This window comes from Piliocolobus tephrosceles, chromosome 2 (assembly GCF_002776525.5).
Source record: "Piliocolobus tephrosceles isolate RC106 chromosome 2, ASM277652v3, whole genome shotgun sequence".
NCBI classification, from domain to species: domain Eukaryota; kingdom Metazoa; phylum Chordata; class Mammalia; order Primates; family Cercopithecidae; genus Piliocolobus; species Piliocolobus tephrosceles.
This window is the reverse complement of record NC_045435.1, coordinates 9,133,222-9,157,935: the sequence shown is the minus strand read 5'-3', so window position 1 is coordinate 9,157,935 and position 24,714 is coordinate 9,133,222. Positions and strand designations below refer to the sequence as shown.

Below are 24,714 nucleotides of genomic sequence, written 5' to 3'. Positions count from 1 at the left end.
CCCCATCAACTCATAATTTAGGTATTTCTCCTAACGTTATCCTCCCCCAGCCCTCTATCCCCCAACAGGCCCCAGGGTGTGGTGCTCCCCTCCCTATGTCCACGTGTTCTCATTGTTCAACTCTCACTTATGAGTGAGAATATGCAGTGTTTGATTTTCTGTCCTTGTGATATTTTGCTGAGAATGATGGTTTCCAGCTTCATCCATGTCCCTGCAAAGGACATGAACTCATTCTTTTTTACAGCTGCATAGTATTCCATGATGTATATGTGCCACATTTTCTTTATCCACTCTATCATTGAGGGACATTTGGGGTGGTTCCAAGTTTTTGCTATTGTGAATACTGCTGCAATAAACATACGTGTGCATGTGTCTTTATAGCAGCATGATTTATAATCCTTTGGGTATATACCCAGTAATGGGATTGCTGGGTCAAATGGTATTTCTAGTTCTAGATCCTTTAGGAATCACCACACTGTTTTCCACAATGGTTGAACTAATTTACATTCCCACCAACAGTGTAAAAGCGTTCCTATTTCTCCACATCCTCTTCAGCATCTGTTGTTCCCTGACTTTTTAATGATTGCCATTCTAACTGGTGTGAGATGGTATCTCATTGTGATTTTGATTTGCATTTCTCTGATGACCAGTGATGATGAGCATTTTTTTATGTCTGTTGGCTGCATAAATGTCTTCTTTTGAGAAGTGTCTGTTCATATCCTTTGCCCACTTTTTGATGGCATTGTTTTTTTCTTGCAAATTTTTTTAAGTTCTTTGTAGATTCTGGATATTAGCCCTTTGTCAGATGGATAGATTACAAAAATTTTCTCCCATTCCATAGGTTGCCTGTTCACCCTGATGGTAGTTTCCTTTGCTGTGCAGAAGCTCTTTAGTTTAATTAGATCCTATTTGTCAATTTTGGCTTTTGTTGCCATTGCTTTTGGTGTTTTAGTCATGAAGTCTTTGCCCATGCCTATGTCCTGAATGGTGTTGCCTGAGTTTTCTTCTAGGGTTTTTACAGTTTTAGGTCTTACATTTAAGTCTGAAATTCATCTAGAGTTAATTTTTGTATAAGGTGTAAGGAAGGGATCGAGTTTCAGCTTTCTACATATAGCTATCCTTGGCTTCTATTCTTATAAAGAGGCACTAAGAAGTAATTGGAAGCTCTGGGAGGAAAGTAGGGGCAAAGAAAAGAGCTAATCATTTTGTAGTGAAAATATCAAAGCCTCCAGCAGTATTTTTTCCCCCCTAGAACTATTCATTATCTATTTGGGGGGGAAAAAAGCCCTTGAATCTCCTGCCCAGCTGGAGACCAAGTTCCGATAAAGAAATGGGGGCAGTTGATGGGTTAGAGCCCTCAGTCAGTAGCTCACTTGCTCACTTTCAAGAAACTCCGTTATTTTCAGCCCCAGTCGATTATCTGCCTTTGAAAGTTTTAAATAACAGGGGGAGATGCTTAAGGCATAAAAAATAAAACAGTGAGTATTCAAAATTATATATGCAATATGATTTAACTATATTAAAATATGCATAAAATAGCTAGAAAGAAATACACCAAAATTATGAGTATTTATGGTTACTTCTGAGTGGTGGAATAAAATGTAATTATATCGTTAATACCATTGTTTATTTTCCAAGAGTTCCACAAAGCATACACACTAATTTAAACATGTGGGAAAAAATACTTGATTTTTAAAGAAACACGTATCAGGATGCCAGCAAGAAAACCCACAGAAATGAATGTTAGTATCAGAGTAAAAGAGTTTTTCTGATCCTAGCTTAAAAGATTTTAATAGTTGATGTACACATTAATATTTTTAAAATATGAGTAAGATATTAAGAAATATCCTATTAATATATTGAAATGTTGAAATGGCCACTTGTGTATCAGAATCCAGCTGTACAACACTACTAAGAACTTTGAAGCTATCCATGAATCCTGCCTCAGTTCCATTCTCCATTCACCTGAATTTGGTATTTGTCATTAGCTTTTCATTAATTTTATCACTTATGTGTATCTTTAAATAGCCTATGGCCTAGCTTTGCATCTTTTGAATTTTATACAAATGGAACCACATTGTATGTATTGTTCTGCAAGTTATTTTATCTTCAGTCAACGTCTGTGATATTCATCCATATTAATTTTCCCAGTTGTATAATTTATATACACATAACATGAGTCTATGGTATTTTATTAATAAACCAGAATTTATTTATCTATTCTTCCATTTATTAAACTTGGGTTGCTTTTAGATTTTGTCATTACAAATGATTTTACCTCTTCTTTTCTTTGTATTTCTAATTCTTTATCTTGCCTAAACTTACTAGCTTAGCATCTCTAATACAATATTGAATAATAGTAGTGATACTGAACATCCTCATCTTGCTTCTGCCTGCTAATTTCTTTTTCCTTTTCTTCAGTTTGTTTGGTTGTCTTGTAAAATTTCTTGATTGAGAAATAGTTTTCATTTTTTCTTATTTATCAGTATAAATATTTAAGCCTTTAAGAAAACACCGCATTAGTTATGTCTCATAGGGTGTAGTAGGTATTGTTTATATTATCAGTATTTCCTAGATATGAGTAATTTTGGTTTATATTTCCTCTTTGATCCAAGACTGGGCTAAGAAAAACAGCTGTTTTAATATACAAGATGTTGGAGTTTTTAGTTTTTTATTTGCTTGTTTATTTTTGTCTTACTGTATTATGATTAGAGAATATTGTCAGTATAATTTCTGTTTTTTAAAATTTCTTATGGAGTTTGTAATTTAGAAAAGAATTTTTCAATTTTTATGAATGTCCCTAGGTACTGTGAAGGGTTGTCTCTATTTTCAGGGTTCAGGGTTCAGAATATATGTAATTTAGAGATACTTTGTTACTCATGTTATTTAGGTCTTCTACATCTTTAATATGTCTCCTCTGACTTGCTCTGTCAGGGACTAAGTGAAATAATTCAACAACTGCAAGTGTGCATCAGTCTAGTTCCTCCAGTGGATTTTTTTCTCCTTGTGAATATAGTTACGTACTTTGGTCCATTGATATTTACACCTTTTTACATTCACATTTTAAGTACCCTTCTTTTTCTTATGTTACACTTTTAGATGTGAATTCCATAATGGCTGATATGAGTATCATAACTCCTTCATTTTTTTAAGTTTGTACTTGCCTGGTATAGCTATCGTTTTCTACTTTCTGAAGCATTTTGTCTTAAAGGTATCTCTTTTATATAGCATCTATCTCTTTATGGTCCCACTTGAAATATTTTTAAAGTATGTTATGATACTTTTATTTATTGATATGTATGTCATTTTTTATTTATTGATAGGATGGGTATGTTTGCTATGGCTTTATCATACGGATCTTGTTGTTTTCTAAATTTGTAGTTTAAAGTCTCTCACTTTAGTTTGGTTTATATTTCTAGTCTACTGATTACCTTTACTATATTGTATTTAACATGTTCATTCTCCATTTCTTTAGACAGTGTCCATTCGTTTCCTCTAAAACCAATGGGAAATTAGCATACTTTCACTTCCTGCCCTGTAACTCTGGCCACAGGTAAGAAGCCAAGCTTTATGGTTATTATATTCTTTCTTTGGTTTATCAAGACATTCTGCTTTCTTCTCCACTTTCATTTTTAGTCCATCAAATTGTAAAAACACATACACTATTTGAACGAGCAATTCTTCAATTACAAGCTGCTGATTTTTTTAGGCCCAAAATGTGCTTTTTTGTGAAATACCCACATAATTAATTTATTGTAGACATAATGAAATTACACACAAACAGAGCTTTTGAAATGATAAAAATGTTTTCTTACCTTTCTTCACCGAATCACACATACCCCCTGGGGTATTAGACTCTAAATTGAATACACAAATTTAGATGAAGAGTCCTCAATCTTTTTAGAATTGTGTATCCTCTGAGAGTCAAATTAACATAATTCACTCTCAGACAAAAATGTTCACATTTTCTCAGGCAACTCACAGTTCAGAGACGGCCCGGGAACTCAGATGCGAAGCACCTTACTTTAGACATCCAACATTACTGGAATTGTAGACACTACCAACTTCAGAATCTCTCAATCATAAAGTGAGATATGAAACATGGTGGAGACATTTGACAAGACATAAACAGCATAGTCAAATTAGCCATGCTTGATTAAATATGTAACGACTCATTTATATAATCTGTCCAACAACAGCAGAGTTCAACAAAAGCCAGATTTCAGATAATTCTCTCATTTCACTCCTTCTTTGCCTCTCCTCTTTTTCTGTCCTGTTCTCTACTTCTCTCTTGTTTCTCCTTCTTCCTCCCAGGACTTTTTATTCTCCCTCCTTCTTCCTCGCTTTACTTTACTTTCTCCTCCTCCGTTCCTCACCAAAAAACAAACAAAAAACCCCTGCAGATTAGATTTTCTGCTCCACCTACTGGTTCTTTCAAGAATGTCATATTCTTGAGGAACTGGAGACACTACCTGGTATGTTAATGGCAATAATTTTATCATCTAAATTTTAGTATCTGAGAAGACCTTCATAATTTATAGACTAGGATCATTTTAAATGTTAACTTAAATCCCAATTTATCAAACATATTAACATAGAGTATAGATCATGTTAACATCTTCTATTAGAAACAAACATTGTAATATTTGAGCCCTTATTACAATCACATCCCACTTGTCTCTTTCAATTTCCTTCCTCCTATTCTATTCAGATAGCTGCCTCTCAGCTGTCTTTCCTGATACGTCATCCTGTGTGCACTTCTCTGTCCCCAGTTCGGTCTCTGATGCTCTTTTATTACACTGCATGCACTTCCTTGGGTGGCTTACCTTCTTCCACTTCTTCAATTATTACTTTTACAAAATTGGTAGACTTATGTTTCTAGACTGAGCTCTCCTAAGTTCATATCTCTAAATACTGGTACAGGTAGTTTGCAAGCATTTCAAGCACCTCAAAACTGCTCTTTTCATTTCTGTTAATGACATTTCATCTGTTTCAATGATCTATTGCTGTTTAACAAACCACTCCAAGCTTAATGACATGTAACAGCAACCATTTTATCATGCTCACAGATTCTACAAGTCAGGAATTCTGATAGGGCACAGCAGGGATGGCTTGTCTTTGCTCCACACACGAGGACACGTCAGCTGAAGACTGCCTCTTGCTGTTTGGGGAGATACCATATCTCCCACACATTACTAAGATGAACAGTGGGGGTGGGTAGCAGAGAGGTAAAGATGAAAGTAGCTCCTTATTCTTTGCTTCTTAGAAATACATTACTTTTAAGCACCACACTCATGCTGAATAGTATTAAGATCAAGTACATATTAAAAAACAAAAAGTACTTTCAGCAGAATTTGTATTGAAGTAGTTTTGTTGTTGTTCTTGTTGTTTTCTTGTTTTTTTGAGACAGAGTTTTGCGCTGTCGCGCAGGCTGGAGTGCAGTGGCACCATCTTGGCTCACTGCAATCCCTGCCTCCCAGGTTCAAGTGATTCTCCTGCCTTAGCCTCCTGAGCTGAGATTACAGGCGCCCATCACCACGCCTCACTAATTTTTGTATTTTTAGTAGAGATGGGGTTTCACCATGTTGGCCAGGCTAGTCTCGAACTCCTGACCTCAGTTGATCCACCCACTTCAGCCTCCCAAAGTGCTGGGATTACAGGTGTGAGCCACTGTGCCCTGGCTGTATTCAGGTGGTATTAATTTAAATGTTCTTTGAGGACATCTGAACTAGTTATTTTTAATAAACTACAGTTTGAACTACAAGAAATTGCTGAATTTGCATATTCTACTAATGGTTAGAAGAATGTCAAGCAGCAGACGTGGAACAGATTCTAAAAGCCTGTCTGCCTCATCAAGTCAGAAAATGGAAGCAACCTTGACCAGATCTGAGCATAGATAAATTGCTATAAAGACTTTTATTTATGAAAGCATTATTCACTTGCTATTACATAAGAGGCATTCAGCCAGTACAGCTTTGTGAACTTTGATATCTCTCAACCATCTCGTAAGAAAACACATCCATGACAGAGTCAATGTTGCGACTCTAAATGACTGCAAAGTCAATTTACTTTCCTAAGTGGCTGTATTTGCATCAACCCATTGAAACCATGATGGGTTAGATTATGACAAATTTTATGTTCAAACACATTTTTGAAATATGAAGGGATTAACAGTAAAAGGATTATTGAAAATACTGATTGAATGAGCTTAACATCTAGAATAGAGCTGGCTACACTGACTGGAAGAGGAAATGCAGTTCAACTAACTTGCTCTGCTGGTATATGTATATGTTAGTGAATATCCACTATAAAACCACTTGTAGGCCGGGCATGGTGGCTCATCCCTGTAATCCCAGCACTTTGGGAGGCCGAGGCAGGTGGATCACCTGAGATCAGGATTTCAAGACCAGCCTGGCCAACGTGGTGAAACCTTGTCTCTACTTAAAAAAAATATAAAAATTAGCCGGGTGTGCTGGCACATGCCTGCAATCCCAGCTGCTCGGGAGGCTGAGGCAAGAGAATCGCTTGAACCCAGGAGGTGGAGGTTGCAGTGAGTCAGGATCGCACCATTGCACTCCAGCCTGGATGACAAGAGTGAAACTCTATCTCAAAAAACAAACAAACAAACAAACAAACAAAAAACACTTGTAGTAACAGGTCTGTGAGTACATTAGTCTGTTTTCATATTGCTATAAAGAACTGCCTGAGACTGAATAATTTATAAAGAGGTTTAATTGACTCATAGTTCAGCATGGCTGGGAGGGTCTCAGGAAACTTACAATCATGGCAGAAGGCAAAAGGGAAGCAAGGCACCTTCTTCACAAGGCGGCAGGAAGGAGAAGTGCCGAGCAAAGGAGGGAAGAGCCCCTTACAAAACTATCAGATCCTGTGAGAACTTACTCACTACCACGAGAACAGCACAGGGGTGATTTACCCCCCTGATTCAATTACCTCCACCTGGTCTCTCCCTTGACACCTGGGGATTTTGGGGATTACAATTCAAGGTAAGATTTGGGTGGGGACACAAACCCTAACCATATCAGTGAGGTTTTATGTTGTACTACTTATGACTTGATTTCAGGTAACAAAACAAGGGAATTTAGTCAAGCCATTTACAAAGGTCTAAGCGTCACTAACTTAAATGTGGTAATTTAGGTTTATTATGAAATTGGATTGTTATGTATGCTTCTTTGGGAAGAAAGATGAAATTTTAAAATGTGGGATTTCAAATACATAACTTATACTTGTGGCAGGGATAATACCATACATTCTTGAAAACAATTTCTAAATGGGCTTTTAGAGATACTGGGAACTTCTGTTTTCACAGACTAGGAATAAGACAGTTATACAGACAGTTAAACAACACTAAGCTTGATACTACAATATATTGCAAAACAGTGTTGGAAAACAAAGATTAACAGATCATTCATTAGGTAGCAGGTACTATAAATAAGGAAAGACCCACCTTCAATATTTTGTAATAAGTGGGATGTGGATTGAATGACTGTAAATAGAATGTGTTGAGAGCAATACTAAAAGTAAAGTGTGCTGAAAGGGTAGAAGAGATTGACTCCAAGGAAGGTTTCTTGAAGAAGATTTAAATTGGGCATGGAAGGATGAACAGGCGCATAAGACATTCTAAGCAGAGATAGCAGCAGCCTGAGAAAAGGCCAGAGGGGGTATAATTTGGGGGAAGTTCAGAAAAGTGGTGAGTGACCAAATGCACAGAGCATATGGTCTGAGACTGAAATGCACAGAGAAATGTAGAAGATAAGGCTGAAACATGAGGTAGGGGTTAAATGGTGGATTGCTTGAAAGTATTAGCTTTATTAAAGTATTATTCACATATACAATAAAATTCCATGATTTTAAGTTCAGTGAATTTTGATAAATGTATAAAGTCTAGTAACCATCACCACAATCAAGATGCAAAACATTTAAATCACCTCAAAATACTTTTGTTCCCTTTCACAAATCTGCATCCCCTGGCCCCTGACATCCATTGATCTGCTTTCTGTCATTAAAGCTTTGCTTTTTCTAAGTTTTCTTATAATGTAGTCATATAGTAACTACTTTCATGTGTGGCTTTCACTTGGCATAATGCTTCTGATGTTCATCCATGTTATTGTCATTAGCAACAGCTATTCCTTTTCACTGCTTGGTATTTTAATATATGCATATATCACAAGTTGTTTATCTGCTCATCTGCTGTTAGCCATTTGGGCTGTTTCTAATTTTCAACTATTGAATAAAGCTGCTACGAAAATTGAGCACAAAACTTGTATTTTTCTTGAGTAAAATACCTAGGAATCAGGAACTCTGGCATTAGTATAGTTGAACCTTGAACACAGGTTTGAACTGCACAGTTTTGCTTCTTCGCAGATTTTCTTCCACCTCTGCCACCCTTTAGAGAGTAAGACCTACTCTTCCTCTTACTACTCCCACTAAGCCTACCCAACATGAAGTCAATGAGGATGAAGACCTTTACGATCATTCACTTCCACCTAATGAATAGCAAATATATCTTCTTTCTTATGATTTCCTTAAATAATATTTTCATTTCTTTAGCTTGTAAGAAGAGCATATAATACATATAACATAAAACATGTGTGAATTGACTGCTATTGGTCAGGCTACCAGTCAACAGAAGGCTAACAGTGATTAACTTTTGGGAGAGTCAAAAGTTATACAAGGATTTGAAACAGCGTGCGGTAAGGAGGAGTTGGGGTCCCTTGCCCTACTGTTGTTCAAGGATCAACTGTACGAAGAAATATTTGCATTTTCCTATATTATCCTGGCAACAAAAAATATAAATATTTCTTAGTCTTATTTCATAATAAAATTTATTAGATGTGTTATAAGACAGTTGAAGAATTCATACATTTTCCAGCCCTAAAAAGTCCACACACAATCACATACATTCAACGTGCTCCAAGATAATGATATGTATGAGATGCTGTTCCTTATAAACTTTATTATGAAGCAAATAAAACAATACATTCATATTATTATATGAACAAAGAAGTCACACATTAAGAATCCTGTTGCAATTTTCTCTTAAGAGCAAAGAGCTGCAGAACCTCTAATATAAAAAAGAGGACATTTTCAATGTGTCCATTTTGCTAAGAAATGTGTGTATGAAATGCCTCCAAGTTTCTCATACTATATATATTTGCTTTAAAGAAAGAAATTATTTCTCATTTCATTTTCCAAATGAGAAACATTGCCTAAATTCATGACAACCCTAGGATTATTCTTAGTCTCAACTTCCACATAGAGATGTCTGAAATAGAAAACTTTAAGTATCAGCATTCAGGGATATAAGCTTTCACATTCAAAAGGGCAGAGAATCCCAACATTAACAAACAATGGTTCCACAAAAATCAAAATTACAACTTACATATCTCTTAATAGTAATGTCACTTTAGAGTTTACAAACTACAGAAATAACTGAATTGTAACACATGCAGAGATTAAGAATATTTCAAGTGCTTCTAAATACCTATTATAAAAATATATATCTACTTGCCACTATTATGTTCTCTGGAGAAAGATATATAAAGATTACAGCACAGACTTCAGTATTGACAAAGTAAAATTTTTACCTTCAAGTTGCATTCTAAAATTACTCTGAAGTCTCAACTTCACTGAATTAATGAAAACAAAATGTATTCCACGACAGATTTTTGCGGCAGAAATGAAAACTTTAAAAAACACATGAAACAAAAACAAGATGAGAAATTTCCTGGCCGGGCGCGGTGGCTCAAGCCTGTAATCCCAGCACTTTGGGAGGCCGAGATGGGCGGATCACGAGGTCAGGAGATCAAGACCATCCTGGCTAACCCAGTGACACCCCGTCTCTACTAAAAAATACAAAAAAAACTAGCTGGGCGAGGTGGCAGGCGCCTGTAGTCCCAGCTACTCGGGAGGCTGAGGCAGGAGAATGGCCTAAATCCAGGAGGCAGAGCTTGCAGTGAGCTGAGATCCAGCCACTGCACTCCAGCCTGGGAGACAGAGCGAGACTCTGTCTCAAAAAAAAAAAAAAAAAAAAAAGAAATTTCCTGATACATATAATACTATTTACATTCCCTTATCTCAATACTTGGAAACTCAATGTCCTATTTTGTAAACTAGTCATATAAAATGACACTACAAGTATAAATGAGGTGTAATCAATTGACTCTGATAATCTGCCATCTCACCATTCATCACTGACAGCATCCAAAACATGTGACCATCTGCCCACGAGGTGAGGTACAGAGTGGAAAAGACTAAGGCACAGGTAACTGCCACACAGCGGCAAAGTGCCGGCCAGTGGCATGGGGAGCACACATCCTGTGCCCTCCAAACCCCTGCACGGCCACTCTGCCTGCATCAGCACACCCAGTCCCTTGGATGGCGTAGAACTTCCAGAATTTCAGCTTCTTTGGAATTCTCTGAGGGGGAATGCATGTACTCCCATCTACGCGTGTCCGAAACAAAAGCAAAAAACATCATAAAAAGTAATGACACATATACCTCTTTACTTCAGTGAAAAATAAAATCTAAGAATTAAAAAAAAAAAAAATCCTTATACTTCTTTGTCTCTACTGTGCCTGATGCGCTTTGTACCAACTTGACCTTTAAAAAAACTATTTGCCAAAAAAATAGTTTCCTAATAACTCTTGGGTATGCTTTGGCTAATATTACTATCCCAGAGCCAAAATACACCTTTAACATAAACCAGGGTTTCATAAAGTATAGAACCTCAGGTGATCCATGGGCAAACTCTCTCTAGCTTAATACTTATGCATACCTCTTTCCAGAAAAACAAATAGGCAGGGAAAGTCCATCTCACCTCCTAGCCACCATGACTCAGCCTGTGTTCTCTCTGCCTCTAGTCTCTCCTTGCCCTCACGGAGCTGTGGCATTCACCATGTCACCGCTTAAAATATCCAATTTGATTTGCCTTATTTGACTGGGATTTTCTTATAAAATCAGCAAAGTCAAAACTAACACAGACCTAGGTAGGACATCTGCGATGTTAACTTTCATATTTTGTGGGTGTTTGGGAATTGGGAGTATAGGGATAACTACTAAAATGAATTATCTCCTTACCGGGCAGTTAGAGGTAAAGACATCAAGATACTTTCAATTCTGGATCCTGGAGTGAAGAGGCCAAACTTTGTGCCCCGATCATACAGCAGATTAAATTCTACATACCTGCCATAAATACATCAAAATAACATTAAGGGCCAGCTCAATAAAATCTTAAGACTAACCCATAACAAATATTCAAAAAGGGGTGGGTTTTTCCCCCAGTTCCCATCAGTTGGAACTGGCACGGAGGACACCACCCTACAGCCCATTGAGAGCTCTCCATCTGGACAGGCAGAAAGAAAAGGTTATTCTACCCACTGAACAATAGAATACAGATTCTGACCCAACATAGAGCAGTCACAATACAAGGTTATGTTTTCCCATAAGTAAACAGAATTGACACAAAGCTGAGAAGTTTAAAGCACAACAAGTAAGAAAAAAAAATGCATCCCTTCTCAAGATAACCCAGGTCCTTCTGGCCTTCCTCATAATCTGGAATGCTTCGGAGTCAAAGATTTCATTTCACTGTCTGTAACTCATGAGTACTACTACCAAGATGGTGTAAAACTTCTGTATCTGAAAGGCCAACTACAGCTAACAATAATCTATTATTAACGGACTATGATGTTCTATATATTCCTCTTTCTTAAAGTAGTTACTTTCATTAATAAGCAGTCATATAATTCAGTCTCTCTGCAGATTAACAGCAATCATAATAAAAGGTAGTGTTGAGTTGCAGTGTTTTCATTTTTTTTTTTTTAAATACCCTTAGCATCTACTAAAACTTGGTTCAGTATATTAACTGCCCTAGTCAGATCTGGACTCCATCCAGTTTAAAAGCCTGCGTCTGCCTTTAACATAGGATGTAAAAAGGTCTCCCTCTCTGATTTCAAAAGGATAATTTCTACTACTCAAAAGAATTTAGACCGATTCATAATCTGAAAAGTTCAATAAACAGTGTCCCTTTCAGATCATTTATCTAATTCAGAAATTACTCCCTTGGTCTAAACTTCTCTCATATATTCTTATTTACCTATTGGTTACTGTCTTGATGCCCATCTATAGTAAAATATTCTCTAGGTTCCCACAATAATTTTTTTTTTTTTTGGAGACGGAGTCTCGCTCTGTTGCCCAGGCTGGAGTGCAGTGGCGCGGTCTCGGCTCACTGCAAGCTCCGCCTCCCGGGTTCACGCCATTCTCCTACCTCAGCCTCCCGAGTAGCTGGGACTACAGGTGCCCGCCACCACACCTGGCTAATTTTTTGTATTTTTAGTAGAGATGGGGTTTCACCATGTTAGCCAGGATGGTCTCGATCTCCTGACCTCGTGATCCACCCACCTCAGCCTCCCAAAGTGCTGGGATTACAGGCGTGAGCCACCACGCCCGGCCCCACAATACTTTAATTTTTTAAAAGCATCTTTTGTATGTGGAACTTGTCAAAAGCCCTGCAAAAATGTAAAGAATTTTATCTATGCTCCCTTTCTAACTCTCACCATTTATCATTGACTTTTATGTACAAAGAACTATTTAATACCTTCTTGTGTCTGTTTCAAAAAATAATTTAAGTGAATCTTCTGAATCCTTTTCTAAGATCATGGAAAATAATTCTATCTTTTGGCTACCTTTTTCACCTGATATTACGTTTCTGAAACATCTCAGGGATGGGTATGGTTCTCCAGTGTATACTGATGTATTTGAAGACCTACCGCAGAGACCCTTGTAAAGAGTCCTAAATGAATTTTCTGTCAGATCCTTTCTTCTACTGAGTGAATGATGCCCCTTTCTTTACATTGGCCTCTCTACCTCCCACCAAGCTGCACTTAGATCTGATCTTTCTTTTTAAAAAAAAAAAAATTTTTTTAATGAAAAATGTCCATCTCCTTTTCCTGGTATAGATCTGATATTCTATATATTCCTCTTTCTTAAAGTAGTTAATTGCATTAATAAGTACTCATATAATTCGGTCTCCCTGCAGATTAATAGCAATCATAATAAAAGGTAGTGTTGAGTTGCAGCATTTTCATTTTTTTTTTTTTTTTTATAATTTCTCATCCTTTTCATACGTCTGTCCTCTCTGGGGTACCCATAAGTTAGGGACTTTAACCAATCCCTTCAATTTAACTAATGCCTAAATTTTATCCTGTTTCCCTTTCCCAAAATACAACGAACAAATAAGTTAAAGGTCTTTAATTTCTGTTTTCCTATGAAAAGGATAACTGTTAGACTGACGTTCAAGGTCTGGGGGAGGATAGTAGTAACTGAGAGCAAGAAACTGGATGAGATTGCCAAATAAGAGACTGTAAAGTCAAAAGGGAACGAGACTGACTGCTGAAAGGGAGACCCGTGTTTGGAGGGAGTGAAAACAGGGGAAAGTGGGTAACAGTAAGTGAAAAGGATAGATAACGGGTCATGACTGCAGTATTAGAAACCAAAGACAATGTTGATAGCCCCAGAGAAGAGCTGGAGTTATCCCAGTCCCCAGAGTTTATCGCCATCTTAAGGCCCAGAGATAAGGGAGGCAGAAAGAAGCTGTCTTTGAAGAACAGTTATACACCATACCATAGAAAATTAATCTAACACCCCACAGTTCTGCCTATCTCATGACACCAGACATGCAATGATACACACACAATGACTTTCAGAATGATCTGCCATCAAACGACGTATAAAAAACAAAACAAACCATTACTCCTGTCTGTGAAGTTTTAAAGGATTCACCTAACTAGTATTGACAAAATCTGCCAGCTTTGCCTATGAAATCTTGTGCAAAACTAGAATACTTTACTTTGCACAGAGTTCTAAATTGTCCTCTTAGGTATGTCATCCCCACTAAACTATGAGACTCTTTATGTCAGGTCCATGTTACGGCCACCTGGTAGCCAAGATAGTGCCTCATCACAGGGGCCGCAAAATAAATATCAAGTGAAAGAAGGAAAGAGCGGTAAAAGTATATTCAAGAAATTATGGAAACGAACAAAAAAACATATTCCAAAATAGATGCATTCTTTAAGAAATTTCTAGAAATTTACTCTCATGTTTTTCAAGTTAGTAAATGGGAACCAGATAGCACAGGCAGTCATAAGAAAGGATATACGCAAATGTTTATCTTGAGACTTGAAACATTATTTAAGTTGACCTCTTTAAGGCAAAAGCTTTACCTCCTTAGTACCCAAAGCTTCTTTTGCCTAACACAGAATTAACATCAATGAGAAAATCCATTTTATAGCCATGTTTCAGTAGTATACAGGCATTTAAGGTGGCAATGAGAAACTGATCGGGGCCAGCAGGCTGTGTAACTTGGAGTGGATTTACAAGTAGACCGTGGCTGGAGATAGTCTCAGAATGGACACCCCACTGAGCTCACTAGACTCACTGCACAGAGCAGGGAGGTTAAGGGGAGTATCATGGTAAGAAGCACAAACCTGCTTCAACTGCTTAACCTTATGCACTGCACACAGGCTACAAGTTTTGAAGTCATTTTGACCCAGTTCCACATCTGAGATCTTATAGTTACCAGCTATATCTCTTGGGCAACAGATTTAACTTTCTGAAAAAAGATGATTACACCTATCTTACAGGTTTTTTGAAAAACATCAGATACAAAATGCCTAATGGAGAGGCCGGCAGAATTTCTGAAATTATTTCCATTAAAATAACTTCCGTGAAATCTTTAAGATGAATGAAAAAAGGTGTGATTCCAAATTACAAAGCCGCAAAGATATTAAATGAGGCTCACATCTTGACATAAGGCTGGAGGGTATTACTAGAAGACTAAGAGAAATCAGCAGAATTAAATTCAGCAAGCACTTACTACATGCCTACTATGAGTCTCTAACGTATAGATGAATTAAATAAACTTTGCTATAATTATAATACTACTTTATACAATGTCTTTTAATTCATTTAATATCCATCTAGCTTTGAAAAGAAATTAACACAACTATTACAAGTATCCGACAACACAGCACCTGCTATTATTAAGAGCTGCTCCACCTCCCCCAGTTACGCCATGAAAGAATTCATTCTCCAGTCACTTACCGTCCTCTTCTGAGCTGCTGCCACAGCTTCTCCTGGGGCGTGAATGAGTCATCACAGTGCTTTTTCACAAGGGGAATATAAGAAGGAACTACAGCCTTGGCACAGCTCTGTACAAAGCGAAACACCTCCTCCTTGGACGGAGAGTCAAGATCATCAAAAAAGATACCACCAATGCCCCGCCGCTCCCCACGATGGGCTATAAAGAAGTAATCATCACACCTGGAAAACACAGCCGCGCCAAACCAGGGATCAAATGGAAAAAAAGAGACGTGAAAATCAATGTGAGACTTTCAGGTTCCAGCACTATCCTCAACTAATGTCAGGATAGTGTCCTTATTTGCTGTCCAACTATGAAAATGAAATGAGGATTTTAGACAGATTTTCTGCAGATATCACCAAGGTAGAAAATGCTTATCTTTTTTTTTTTCTTTTTTTTTTTTAAGATGGAGTCTCACTCTGTCTCCCAGGCTTGAGTGCAGTGGCACGATCTTGGCTCACCACAAGCTCCGCCTCCCAGGTTCACGCCATTCTCCTGCCTCAGCCTCCCAAGTAGCTGGGACTACAGGCGCCCGCCACCTCGCCCGGCTAATTGTTTGTATTTTTAGTACAGATGGAGTTTCACCGTGTTAGCCAGGATAGTCTCGATCTCCTGACCTCATGATCTGCCTGACTTGGCCTCCCAAAGTGCTGGAGTGAGCCACAGCGCCTGCTGAAAATGCTTATCCTCTTATTTTCAAAGCAACCAGGCAATTTCACACAAGTGTATGTAAACGATGTGAAACTCTAAGAACTTTAGCGAAAACAGAAACAGTCCAATATTGATACTGTATTTCTTGGAACAAGCTGCTGCCTTCAGAAGCACTGATGCTTTTGTAGGAGGCAGGAGGACAGGAATCTTCCACTAACAACGACACCAACCATGGTGCCAATCCAAGCTCTCTTGAGTGAGTTCTTGATTCACCAAAGGAAGGTACTATACACAATCAGGTCTCTTTCAGCAATAAAATTTGATGGTTCTATAGCATGAACGACAGAGGGAAAAGTTGGTGGAAAAAAAAGATCAGAGAATATTTTTTATTCTTTCATATGTCATATCAGACATATGAAAGCTTACCCTGTGAGGCAGCACATAAAACTATTAATCTGTTCTTGAGTCTCTTCCCCTCCATGGCTACTAGAACAGGTTTCCTAAGAAGCCATTTCCTAACTGTTAAACTTGTAAAATAGTTTATATCCTAAAAGTAGTTCTTTTGATAACCTCTGCATAAGGGTCTTAAATAGAAAAACGTGTTTAAACAAAAACTAAAAGCTATTTAAAAGGTCACCTTAAATACAGCTTCAATTGCTTAAACAACAACAACAAAACAACAGATGCAAATCCCTAGAGCTGACACATCAGTAGAATTCACCTCAATCGTGCCTTGTTGGCCTTCTTTATATGCACATTTTATTAACACAGTCTAAAACAGTATATCCTGAGCAAGATTGTAAAGTTAGTTTTTAACCCAAATCATACCATTTCAAAATCTCTCTTCAAAACATTATAAAATTAAGTAATCTACTTACTTCTTAGTCGGTGTTCCTTTGCTTATAACAGAATTGCTGAAACTGCGTAATTTATAAGTAAAAGGAACTTATTTCTTAAGTTATGGAAGCTGAGAAGTCCAAGTTTGAGGGGCTTCATCTAGTGTGAGCGTTCTTGCCGGTGGGGTCTCTGCAGAGTCCTGAGGCAGCGCACATCACATGGTCGGGGGCTGACCGTGCTAGCTCAGGTCTCTTCTTATAAAGCCACCAGTCCCGCTCCCGTGAATTTAACCCATTAATGCATGAATGGATTAATCCATCCATCAGGGCTCTGCCCAATCACCTCTTAAAGGGCCCAGCTCTTAACACTGCCAGATTGGGGGTTAAATTTCGACATGAGTTTTGGAGGGGACAAATATTCAAACCCAAGCACTTATACTAAAAACTTCTTTTTAACTAGATAGCATCCTAGATATTTTATTACCTAACCCTGCTTAAAGTCATCTCAGTAATAGCTAGAAAAAAGAACCAAAAGAGAACTGTCTATTAGTCCTCCTGGAAGGATGCTAAGTTCTGAGAGAGGAAAAAACAAATAAAACAACCAGTATCTGCATGCATCCATGGCTGTATACTTTTCAGTAGTAATGTTAAATCAAGAGGAGAATATTCAAATGTTTCACTTTTCTGACAATTTTAAAGCTGAACTCCACACTCTTGCATAAATGACATTAACATTCTACAACTATTAGCTCTAAAAACAAAGCAAAAAGACAAAAATTCTTTCTGTTCTTCGTTTTTCAAGAATGTCAATGAGCTCTAAGCAAAATTGAGTCCTTTACTCATATTCCAAACAATTTGTGCCAAGATTCCATTTGATGATCACAAATATTCTGGGTCTTCTCCCAACTTTTGTTTCTTATTTTATCATTAGAATTTCTTTAACAAATTCTCCAATTCTTCTTTCTCCTTGGCCAAAATCTCTGGTATGTGGGCATCTCCCTCTAGTGGTTCTCCAACCCTTCCCATGCCCTTACACATTTCCCAAGTCAACATCAGGAACAATAATTCTCATCTGGAATGAGAATTTAACAACCCACTCTACATTAAAAGCTTCTCATTCTCAAGCATAGATCACCTTATAGTTTATAGTCTATCATTCGAAATCATTTGGAATAAAAAGATGTTACTACCTCAATTTATATTATAATATTCCTAACTAAATAATTTAATACAACCACTTAAAACTAGTATTCTAATTCTTCTGATGAGTAAAGTAAGAAAAATAGTTCCATTTTCATAAGCAGAAGAGGGTATTTAGTGACATAATAGTTGCCTTCAGAAGGAATAGAATGTAATTCTGGGGTCATGAAAGTTCAGTAACTTTACCTACCATTTTTTAAATTTGGGGTAGAGCTCTGGACCATGCTGGTCACAAGCCTCCTTTAGAGTTCTGTGAAAATGGACAGCGTCTTCTTGGTTCAAGTATGTTGGAGTGAGGTCACATCCACCACCAAACCACCACTGCTTGTTGCCTACCAAATCAAGACATGGGATTCTAATGCGGACTTTCGAGATTCAGCATTACTGGCTATATTAGAAAACTTAATTAAGCAGCTTAATTTATTCAGCATAAAATGGATGACAATAAAAAAAAATTTTAACTGATTTTAGCTCTGAAGACCAGTAAGGCCCAGGCAGAAAAAGACAGGTAAAAGTGGCCAGGTGCGGTGGCTCATGCCTGTAATCCCAGCACTTTGGGAGGCTGAGGCAGGCAGATCGCCTGAGGTCAGGAGCTCGAAACCAGCCTGGCCAATATGGTGAAACCTCGCTGCCACTAAAAATACGAAAAACAGCCGGGCGTGGTGGCCACCTATAATCCCAGCTACTCGGGAGGCTGAGGCAGGAGAATCGCTTGAACCCAGGAGGTGGAGATTGCAGTAAGCTGAGATCGCGCCACTGCACTCCAGCCTGGGAGACAAGAGTAAGACTCCATCTCAAAAAAAAACAAAACAGAACAAAACAACAACAAAAAATTAGAAATAAAGTATAAAGTAAGAAAGTGGAACTTGCAAGGAATGATATGCAGGGCAGTGAGTGATAAAACAGTACACTGGTGGATCAGGAAGTGGATTGCAACTCTGGCCGTAGAGGAGAATCACATGAGGAGCTTAAAATAGCTAGATCACAAAAAAGAAAAAACAAAAACAAACCCACATCTCTGACCCAGGAATCTGTAGTTTATAAAAACTTCCCAGGAGATTCTGACACTCCTTGTATTAAGAACCACTCCCACCCCTCCCCTTTCCTAGAAAGAGTAAAAACACTTGCTGAGGTAACTTACCACTTGAGAGTAACTGTTTCATATGTTCACGGGTGTATGAGTTGTCAATACCAAAGTTAGCAACTTTAAACATAAAAGGTTGAACCAAGCTGAATGGCTTCAAAATGAAAAGTTAAAGCAGTGACTTTAAATGCCATCACCTACAGAGACACCAATAGGAACAGGCGTGGCACTGCACAGGTACGCTGACATGTGGTATCAGGTAACAGACAGGCTGGAACTACATGCACAGGAGGCATCATCAACTGCATCCCATTTTAGACCCACTGCTAATGCCTTGGTGACTAGCAAAGCTATGCATATGTAAAATATTTTCCAAAGCAAGTTCTCAATTTCAACTTAAGCTCGTACATAAGGTGTTCCTTCAGATGTAATGAATTTATGTTTGCAAAGAACCCTGGGTGCACACTGAAGTTCAGGTTCATTAAATCATTCCTTCTATGCTGGAGGAAATATGGGAAGATATGGGAAGGTTAGAGTCAGTCAATACCGTTCTTTTTTTTTTTTATGAGACGGATTCTCACTCTGTCACCCAGGCTGGAGTGCAGTGCAGTAGAGCAATCTCCGCTCACCGCAACCTGTCTCCCAGGTTGAAGTGATTCTTCCACCTCAGCCGCCCGAGTAGCTGGGACTACAGGTGCGTGCCACCACACCCAGCTAAGTTTTTGTATTTTTAGTAGAGAGGGGGTTTCACCATGTTGGTCAGGCTGGTCTCGAACTCCTGACCTCAAGTGATCCACCCGCCTCAGCCTCCCAAAGTGCTGGGATTACAGGCATGAGCCACCATGCCTGGCCCCATTCTTACTCATCATGTCTTGGGCAGAATCCATTGCACTTGCCAAGAAATTGCCTTTATATGCCTCCTGAAAGACCTACTTAAGACTATTCTTTCTCACTTTTAGATGTTATGCTCTCTTATCTGTTTCAAAGTGCACATTTTGCACAATAGTACTTTCCATAGCTCCTGAGACCCTTACCATCAGCCTCTTCTACTTCAAAGTATCTGTAGTTGAAATGGATAGTAGGAGCATGAGGATTCTTGGGGTGGATAACAGAGCTCACGCCCATAGCACAAAATGGCAATTTACCTGGAAAGTAAAATACGAGTAGTGAGCTATATTCAGTTACCTTGAATGGCTTGATACAATTGAACGCTAATGCGATTTCTAAGTCAATTTTCAAAAGCTGCTTTTTACATTGTCTCTTAAAAACATAATTTAAACAGAGTAATTGTCAACATGCAGCATATGAACCCAAATAGCTTTTTTCAGAAGCAGTATTTATTTTATAAATAAAACTTGTGGGCAAAATAAGGTTTGCAGGGACTATTAAAGGCTGTCCAGGCTGTCTGATTTACCATCTTTAGTCTTCAGAACTTTTCCTCTGCTTCTCATTTGTTTTGCAGCTTCCTCTGAAAGATTTCCATGAACAACAGAAATGCTCACCCCAGCCTTTTCGAAAACACACCCATCTTGAAGTACACAGCTGATGCCACCACCTCCTGTGTATAGAAATGTAAAAAAGGAGGGAATGTAAGAGTATATGCAAAACTGAAAGCAATCCTTGCATGAAGATGGTTATCTTCCTGTTTCCCAAATCTTTTATATCAGTGTATTTATCATTTTATGTACAATACAATTAGATAACTAGCTTAGCTTTATAATATACACTATTAATATTGGGCAAATACTGGACCTTCTCATATCACTAAACTGAATATTTCTTCAACATTCTCCTGCCATCATCTAAAATAAATCACTGGAATATTATCCCTTCAGATTCTACTGTTCAGAATGGCACCTATCAGTTATGATACATGAGAGAAAGCTAAGGTTAAAAATAGGAATGGGTAGACTTGAAGGGTGTTCTATTATGACTGAATTTAAGAAATCAATATTATTTCAAAACTTTCTTTCTCAGTGTGCTGTTTGCCTTTCAATTTTATTTACAGGCAATGAAGAAACAGTAGATCTTCAAACTCTGAAGGGATTCAGAACCTTAAAGTGACACGCACATTAGTAGTCACGTGTATGAGCCTTACTACTAATTTTTTTAAGGTACTAGGTTCACTGTAAGGACAATGTTTCATCAAAGTTCATGTTTGGCTTGTTTTATTTCTAAGAACATTTAGAGCTGGATGGGACATAAGATGATCCAGTACAACCTTCATATATTTCAAATGAGAAAACTGAGGACCAGAGGGGCAAAATATCCTATCCAAGGCCAAACTGCTGACAAGCGGCTCCAACAATTTGTCTAAAGGATGCCTATGCTTCAGACAATATTCTAAGCACTTCACATATATTCCATCCATATATATGGGTAGTATGAGGATTAAATGAGATGAAATACATATATATTTCATAGATGGGAAAACAGCCATAAAAGACGTGACTTCTGAGGGTCACACAGCTAGTCTAGTATTGGAGGTTGTGTCCTAGTTCAGTGGTCTTTGCTTGAAAACATTACAAGATGGAAAACTAGACTGAACTTCATTTAATACAAACGTAGCAATATCACAGCTCAAAATCTGCCGGTGAGAGGCTGCTGTTGTATTTCCAGCTAGGAAAAGTCAGGAATCCTTCAAGTTTCCACTCAAGATGTGGGGTTTCACTGTAGGGGCAACAACATGGTCATGAATGTATGCCTCTATGACAACTGGGTTCTGATGCTCAGGTATTTTGATATTAGAAGGGAAGACTTTCCTAGCAGGAAATCTGATGCGTGCATTTGGTAGTGCTACTGAGAAACCAATCAAATATATCTTGCGCAACAGTAAAAAGAAGTGGGAAGATTCTGACACAATGACATCCTTGCTGGAGGAGTTTAGCCGACACTTAGCGCGCAGGAGATGAGTTCTTTCCATCTCCTAAAGAGGAAAAAGGGCAAATTCACCCAGAGAAGGACACAAAATGTGTTCCATAATCTATTGAAATTTATGTTCAATAACGAACTTTGGACATCTAAGCTTGTTAGTTACAAATACCCCTGAAAAGTTCTAAAAAAAAAAAAAAAAATGCTGCTATGGAATTGCAAAGATTTTGAAATGCAGTACCACAGTGACAGCTGATCTGGGTCCACACCTGCAAGCAGAGGGCTGGTGACCCTTTCGTGTCCATCTTTTTCTCAGCGGCCTCTAACCAAGCGGCCTCTCTGTGGGTACCCCCATCTACCCCATCTCATATTGTGAACTATTATATTTTCTGTCTGCAATCTGGAACCTGATCCTTTTTCCCCCATCTCCACCTCCCGCCAAGGGCCGGCCTCCTTACCTTCCTTCCTCTCCCACCGGTCCACAGAAAAGCTGGCGCCCCCGTCTACCTGTGCCAGAGCCTGACACACCTGGGCCTGGGTCTCCAGGATCAACAGCTCCATCTTGGTCTTCATGTCGCCCGGCCTCCTTCGCAGCTCGCCCAGGTCGGTCACAGGCGGGGCCATGAAGCTGCCGCAGCGGCGGGCCAGCTCATCCTCCTCCTCCGACCTCCCCAGCGAAGGGGCCCGCGTCCCCGAGCTCTTAGGCAACATCTCCGCCCGCTGCACATGCCCGAGGGCAGCAGCTGCCAGCCCCACCAACCCCGCCAGCGCCGCGGCCAGCCCTGTCCCCAGCCAGGGGCCGCCTCTCGCCGTCGGGCCGTGCCCCAGCCCGCGGCTCTGCTCCGTGCCAGCCGGGCCAGGGGGCCGGCAGATGCGTCTGGCTCCGCTGTGCTGGGACCAGGCTCGAAGCCCTCCGCCGCCGCCGCACTGGGACCAGGCGCGGAGCCCTCCGCAGCCGCCCCGCGCCACGCGCCAGCAGGGGCCGACGCTCAGCCTGCCCAGCTGCGAGGCCATGCTCCCGCACTGTCACCTGGGCCAGAGCCTGCGTCGAGAGCCCGGCCTTTGAGCCGACCCACCCCGACCCCCGGAGTACTGAGCCGGCGAGCCGCGCAGGAGGAAAGAAGCTTTCGGGAAGAGCCACTGCAGCGTCGGGCTCCAGCGGCGGGGGCGGGAAGTGGGGCGTGCTGGGAGCTGTAGTCCGGATCCTATCGCCGCCTGCAGCGTCCCAGCGCGGGGCGGGAGATAAGAATCCGAGGCGCCCAGAAGGGCTGGTCTGAAGGGAAGAGAGCGGGGCGGGGACGGTGCTGTAGAAGCTACAGAAGAGATAAGAGAGGCTCTCTTGTCAAGTACAACTTCGGGTCGGCTGTTTACTCAGCCAAGGAGAGAAGATAGAGTCGGGCTGGGAGGCTGAGGGCGGACTGGTGCGGAAATGTGGCAGAGATCCCAGTCCCGCTTACATTTTCAAACAGGGTTTGCAGAATACAGAGCCTGGCTCAGAATCTATAGACTATAGACCCGCCCGTCGCCCTGGGTCCTGGTCCTCTAGAGTTTTCAGAGGGGATGGGCAGGCTGGGAAACTCCTTGCTTAAGGATGATTTTCTAACGAGAGTGGGAGAAGCTAGTAATGGACTCGGAAGAGAATCTAGAAGACTTTCTGTGATGGAGTCCACATCACAGTTCTGTCCTTAAGATTTCCCCAGGCCGGGCCGGGCGCAGTGGCTCACGCCTGTAATCCTAGCACTTTGGAAGGCCCAGGCGGGTGGATCAGATGAGGTCAGGAGTTCGAGACCAGCCTGGCCAACATGGTGAAACCCTGCCTCTACTAAAAATGAAAAAAAAAAAAAAAAAAAATAGCCGGGTGTGAGGGCGTGCTCCTGTAGTCTCAACTACTGGGGAGGCTGAGGCAGGAGAATCGCTTGAACCCAAGAGGCAGAGGTTGCAGTAAGCCGAGATCGCGCCACTGCACTCCAGCCTGGGTGACAGAGCGAAACTCTGTTTCAAAAAAAGAAAAAAAAGATTTCCCCAGGCCTTGCTTCTATAGTGCCTACTTGATTATTTTAGAAAAAAGGAAAAGCAACGTCACCGTTTTGGTTAACCAGTAGAAAATTCCTGTGTTTTGGTAATTAACAAATAATTTTAAAAATAGTTATTCTACTATTGTGGGGTGCTCCCAAACATTGCTCACGTTTAATACTTACAACAACTGCTATAAACTAGGCAGGGCAAATATCCACACTTCCTCCCACTATGTCTCCCTTCCCCTACCCTTTAAAGACATGAGGAAAGAAGCTAACAGAATTGACAGGCAAGTCTTTGTCTCCCTTGTAACCATACCAGAGCTCCATGGTTCCTGGACATAAAAGTGTGAGAACTATTGTCATGGGCTAATTTGTCCCATAAGTCTCCAGGATGGTTTTAATTTCTAGTAATAGATAATAATTTAAGCCGCTGGTAGCTGTTCCCACAAGTGTTTTCTTAGTGGCAGGATGCACTGATGGAACTTCAATGGCTTTTGAGTCAGAACAATTGGCATCTTATCCACACACAACTGCACCTGGCAGCTCTCACACTGGGACATGATGTTAGCAAGGTAGGTGTGCTTGCCCAAGCCTCACCACTGAGAATCAGTGAAAAGTAAAGGCTTAGTTTTCGGGCATGCCCAAGATGGTCGAATAGGAACAGCTTCAGCCTCCAGCTCCCAGCATGAGCGACACAGAAGATGGGTGATTTCTGCATTTTCAACTGAGGTACCGGGTTCATCTCACTGGGGCGTGTCTGACAGTTGGCGCTGGTCCGTGGGTGCAGTCCGACCAGCTAGAGCTGAAGCAGGGCGAGGCATCGCCTCACCAGGGAAGCTCAAGGGGGAGGGGAATTCCTTTTCCTAGCCAAAGGAAATTGAGACACACATCACCTGCAAA

At 39.9% G+C, this 24,714-nt stretch overlaps 1 protein-coding gene across 1 annotated transcript; it reads right to left on the bottom strand.

Moving 5' to 3' along the window:
* Nucleotides 1–9,944: 9,944 nt before the first annotated feature.
* CPOX (coproporphyrinogen oxidase) lies at nt 9,945–23,054 on the bottom strand. Its single transcript, XM_023211804.3, has 7 exons — nt 22,255–23,054; nt 20,340–20,483; nt 19,960–20,070; nt 18,032–18,173; nt 15,118–15,336; nt 11,098–11,202; nt 9,945–10,462 (listed from the first exon to the last, which is right to left on the bottom strand). The coding sequence occupies exons 1-7, from the start codon at nt 22,808–22,810 to the stop codon at nt 10,375–10,377; spliced, it is 1,365 nt and encodes a 454-aa protein (XP_023067572.1). The 5' UTR covers nt 22,811–23,054; the 3' UTR covers nt 9,945–10,374.
* Between the last annotated feature and the right edge of the window lie 1,660 nt (nt 23,055–24,714).